The following is a 4,784-nucleotide window of genomic DNA, read 5'->3' as shown; positions in this document are numbered from 1 at the left end:
GGCGGGGGCGGCCGCCGAGCTGCCGGTCTGAGAGGGGAGGATGCCGGTTGTGCTTCTCCTGCAGAGGTCGCGCCAGCTGCGCACCCAAGACACCTTCTACACGCGTTTTGACACCTGCAGCCGAAAGTATCTGGCGCCGAGAGTGGGATTCGGCGTGCTGGCAGGAGGGGCTCCTTGCATCAGGTCGCGCGTTTGCGCAGCGGTGTAGTATATGCTACAGGTCAGCCGGGTTTTTGCCGTTGCTCCTGCCGTTTGCTGCGTGCCAGTTGCTGCCCTTGCGGTCCACCAACAGTGACGGCAATGCTCAGCTTCTCATGTCAAGCCTGTGTGCCTTTCTTGCTCCGAGTGACGCCATGGGCCACGGCCCAAAGTGGCCGGCTGCCACTTTTCTAAACCCCAAGCAAGGACACGCCCTGTCGTCCAGCTCAGGCACCGTCCTCCTGGACGCTCCGCCAGGTTCACGTCTGCGGCCCCCTGGGCCGTCCTTCCTCCCAAAATAAAATTGTAACAATGGGTGCCATTCCATTGCCAGCGGCCCCTCGTGTCGAGCTGTCGACACTGCATCAAACGGGCATAGGGGCCACCTTGACAAGCTGGGGTATCCAATGCCCGAAGCCATCTGCCGCACGGGCCGCGTAGTTTTGGGCCACGTAGCTCCACACGCATTGGTGCATTACGTATGCCTGTGCCATGCAGGATCTCACTGAACAAAGCACGCACCAGTGAGTTGTTAGTTGCAAAAGCAGCAAGGTTGAAAGCCATCACATGGTCACAAGGATCACGGGTCAGCCAGAGCACTGCAGCCACTAAAAATGAAAAGAATGAATGCGTCCAGAATGTAACCTCATCATGTTACTCGCGCTGCTGGGCCCGGGGGCACAACCAAATGATGATCGGGACGTGCTGTGCGTGCTTTGCTGCACCTCGCCGCTTGCCTGCGCCGCAACCACATGATAAAGCCGGGGCCGCAGCAGCGCGCGACTCGAAATATATACTCGTCGATTCAACTATTATCCAATGACCACCCACACTCAACATGAATCGCACCGCATCGTCGATCTTCGACACGGGCCGCGTGTAAGGCGTGACGGACGCAGCCACAAGCAACATATCATCATAATTCCAGTACACCTAGCCTGCAGACATCAGCTCCGAATTGTCACGCGGGCTTGTCCCTCGAAGCGCGGGATCTGCCAGCCCTTCGCCCATCAAGCCGCCCAAACCAGTGTGAGTTGGTCCACGTGCCAACTTGAGTTTGGTACGGTCTTTGTACCAACTCCTTTGACAGCGCGGGCCCCCAACCACCCCAACCGTCTCGAACCCGACTCCGGTGCCATCGCATCCCCGCTTGTTCAACGCAGACATGTACTAAACCTTGTCGTCTGTCTCTACCACGCTGCTGGGTTGCCACGGCCGAACTGCCGCCGCCTCCGGCTGCGTCATAGGCAATGCCGCAGCGCTCGGTTGCTGCGGCGACTGGCAGCACGCCACCGCTCATGCCGTTGCGCGAAGCACCCGCAGCGACATCAACCCATATGCCTCCCTCGCCGCTCAAGCCTACAATGGACGCCACCCCCACACCTAGCCCTCGCGGCGGCTCACCGCGGCTCCACTGCGGCCGGGGCGCAGCTATCCTCAGTGCACTGCGGTGGGCCGCTACGCTGCTGGCCGGCACGTGCGCGCTGTCCCGGCCGCAGCGGCAGCCGCAGTCGCCTTTGCTGGGGCAGGGTCTCCCGTCTTCGGCTGCAGCTGGTGGGGCCTCTGGTCAGTGGTGCTCGCCTTTGCCGGTCTGTCCACCCTCTGGGATCTAACAGAGCTCGGAGGGATGCACGCCGCGGCTGCGCTGCGCTTGCGGCGCCGCCACGACCGCATGCCCGCCGGCCGCGGCGCGCCGGGCGCGCCGGCCCCAACCCCTGCTGCCGCCGCCCACCCCTTTGCCGTCGCCGCGGGCGAGCCGGCGCCTGCGCGTGCCGGCCCCCAGCGCGCCGCGCTGGTGACCACTTTCATGCAACCTCCACCCACGCCGGCACCCACTGCGGCATCAGCCGGCGACAGCCCCGCGCTCAGCCCCTGCGCGGCGGCGCCCGGTGCGCCGGGCCCCTGCATTGACCTGGCCGTGCTGCGGGACCTCCTGAGAGACCACAAGCGCGCCTCAGCCGCGGGCGCGGGCGCCGGCGGCATGGGCCTCGAGCATGCCGGGCGCGCGGCTGGCGGTCAGGGCGCCCTCTACTCGAGTCAGATGAGGCACGTTTCGGTCAGCGCCAAGGTGAGGCTGCCGAGGGGATGTGGACTGGCAAGCGTGCTTTGGGGGATCTCGTGGATTGCGCATGCAGGCATGGGGCTTGGAAGCAGCTTGTGCGCTCGAGCTGCTTTTCACAGCGCACCGCGTGCAAGCATGCACACACGCATGCGGGCGTTCTGCATGCATGCACGCCAATAGCATGCATGTGTGCATGCATGCGAGGCGTGCCGACTCCAGCTCATGCACAGCTTTGCGGCAGCTCGGCTGCGTTTTTCCAGGCGGCACCGCTGGACGGCCACCACATATGACCATGCATTGACAGCAGCCCCCCTTCTGCCGCCAACCCTCGCTGCACGCCGCACTGCCCCCACCCTGTCGTTGATGTTGCCCGCTCGCAGGTGCATGACCACCCGCCCGACTTTCACGCCTACGCCTCGCGCCTCTCGAGCGAGGTCGCTGCTTCCCTCAGCGCCGCCCTTGCGACGCAGCTGCGCGGGTGCGCCGGTGGAGCGGCGGCGGCAGCGCGCCTGCCGACAGTGGTGCGCGCGGTTGTGGCGGAGGGCTGCGTGCAGCTGGTGGCGTGGGCGGCGGGCGCGCTCGCGCACCTCGCGATGGGGCCGCCGGTGCCACTCGCGGGCGGCGACACTGCGCCCGCAGCCGCGGACAGCGGCCCCCAGCGCTTGGAGAGAGGCGTGGTCGAAGAGGTCGTCTCTGGCAGCGAGCTGCTGCGCGCCGCCGCCAGCGCGACGCTGCAGGTTGGCGGCACCGTCGCCACGCTGCGTGGCGGCGGCGGCGCAGCCTTCTCGCAGCTGAGCGGGCGGTGTGCCGGCAGCGGCGCCTGCGACAGCGCTGACCGTGGCGACCTGCAGCTTCAGTACGCCTGGCCCTGCTGCCTCCCCGTCGCCGCAGCGCCGTGCTGCGCTGCCGCTGCTGGGGCCGTCCTGGAGGTCCGCCTGGCGCCGGCCGGCGCCGCGGCCGCGGCGGGCGTGCGGGCGCTGCGGGCGCGCGCGCTGCTGGTCGATGGCGCGGACGTGCTGCTTGATGCGCGCCTGGTGCTGGACACTGCGCGCCCTGTGGTCAGGTGGGGCCGCATGACTGGGCCTCATGGATAGCTTACCCATTGAGTGGGGTTCCCTCGGCGACAGCAGCCAGGAGGGCAGGGGCTGAGGGAGGCGACTGCTGCTGGAACCTGCGCTTTGGCAGGCAGCCAGACACTCCAGCGCTTGCCAACCAGCATTGCTGCGTCCATGCTACGCTGGCTTCCAAATTTCTGTGTCATTTGCACCCACGTACATGCACACACGCCAAGCAAGCCTGCACGCTCGGCCGTCTGCACCCACACCCACGGGCTCTTCTTGTTCACTTACCACCCCCTGTCCCCACCCTTCCCTGGAACCAACGCCAGGATTGAGCTGCCCCCAAGTCTCTGCCTGCACCAGGGCTCATATGAGCTCTGCATCTTGTCGGACATCCCCACACAAGGCGGCGACACCGCCTCCACCGCTTCACCCACGCCCCTGCTGCCGCCGGCGGGCTGCGTGTTGGCGTCGTTGCCGCTGCTGGTGCTGCCGGCGGCCGCGGTGCGCGAGCTGTGCGGGCTCCTGGACACCATGACGCAGGAGGAGGTGGCCAAGAGGGCAGCTGCCGCGGTCTCAGGCACTCCTGTAGCCCAGGACCCCCTTGGAGCGCTTGCGCCCCCATCACGCGGCAACTTCCTCCGTCGCCTTGGCGCCGCACTTGGCCTTGCGTGCAGCGCGCCGCCCCAGCCCGCGGCGGAAGCGGCGCCGTCGCAGGCGCGCGCGGCGGCGTGGCGCGGGCACTGGCGGCCGCTGTTGGACGATCTCGGGCTCTTGTTGTCCCTGCCTGCGCGCGGCGCAGCGGGGACAGAGGAGATGGGAACAGAGGGCGCCGGCGAGCTGGCGCGCGTCACCGCGGTGGGTTTAGCAGGGCCTTTGGGGCGGCCGGCTGGCTGCCGGCCTCACGCGCCTCTGCAAAGCCCGCCCTGGACCCCTGGGTGCCCCTCGGCCTTGCGGGCGCTGCCGCCGATGCAGCCGCGCGTGCGCTCCGCGCCGGCTACCTTCGGCCCCCGCATTCACATGCCGCCATGACGATCCCACTTCAAATCTCCCTACTGCAAGACATCCACAGCCCTGATACATCTGACCGCATGACTAACAGGTGCTCCTGAAGTATCTCCTGCAAACCTCCTGCTTCGCCGCCGCCGCCGCGCTGCTGTCTGCCGCCTGTGCCGCCGGCCTGCCCTTCAGCTGGCGCGGCGACCGCCTGGCGCACGGCGAGCAGATGGGGCCTGGCCCTGCGGAGCTGGCGGGCATGATGGACGAGCTGGCGTACGAGATGGCTCAAGAGGGGATGGGGCGGCAGACAGAGCGGGCGCAGCAAGAGCAGCACGAGGAGGCCGCTGAGGGGGCCCCCGCAGCCCAGGAGCCAGGCGCTGCGTGTGTAGATGCATCTGCGGCCGGGGGCGCCAGTGACGACCCGGCGCTGGCGAGCGCGCCACGCAACCGCCGCACGGCAGTGGCGG

General features: G+C 67.8%; 1 protein-coding gene across 1 annotated transcript in view; it reads left to right on the top strand.

Moving 5' to 3' along the window:
* Positions 1 to 1,825: 1,825 nt before the first annotated feature.
* The window catches only part of MNEG_11427 (hypothetical protein), a gene marked incomplete at both ends in the record, with an annotated part of 6,695 nt that continues 3,736 nt past the window's right edge, over positions 1,826 to 4,784 (top strand). Inside the window, 4 exons of the mRNA XM_014040101.1 lie at positions 1,826 to 2,266; positions 2,641 to 3,323; positions 3,648 to 4,176; positions 4,421 to 4,698. Of these exons, the coding sequence (XP_013895555.1) occupies positions 1,826 to 2,266; positions 2,641 to 3,323; positions 3,648 to 4,176; positions 4,421 to 4,698 (1,931 nt within the window). The remainder of the gene's footprint in view (positions 2,267 to 2,640; positions 3,324 to 3,647; positions 4,177 to 4,420; positions 4,699 to 4,784) is intronic.

Source organism: Monoraphidium neglectum (assembly GCF_000611645.1).
Source record: "Monoraphidium neglectum strain SAG 48.87 unplaced genomic scaffold scaffold02738, whole genome shotgun sequence".
Classification (NCBI taxonomy): Eukaryota; Viridiplantae; Chlorophyta; class Chlorophyceae; order Sphaeropleales; family Selenastraceae; genus Monoraphidium; species Monoraphidium neglectum.
The sequence above is the reverse complement of the archived record's forward strand: the minus strand, read 5'-3'. Positions and strand labels throughout refer to the sequence as shown.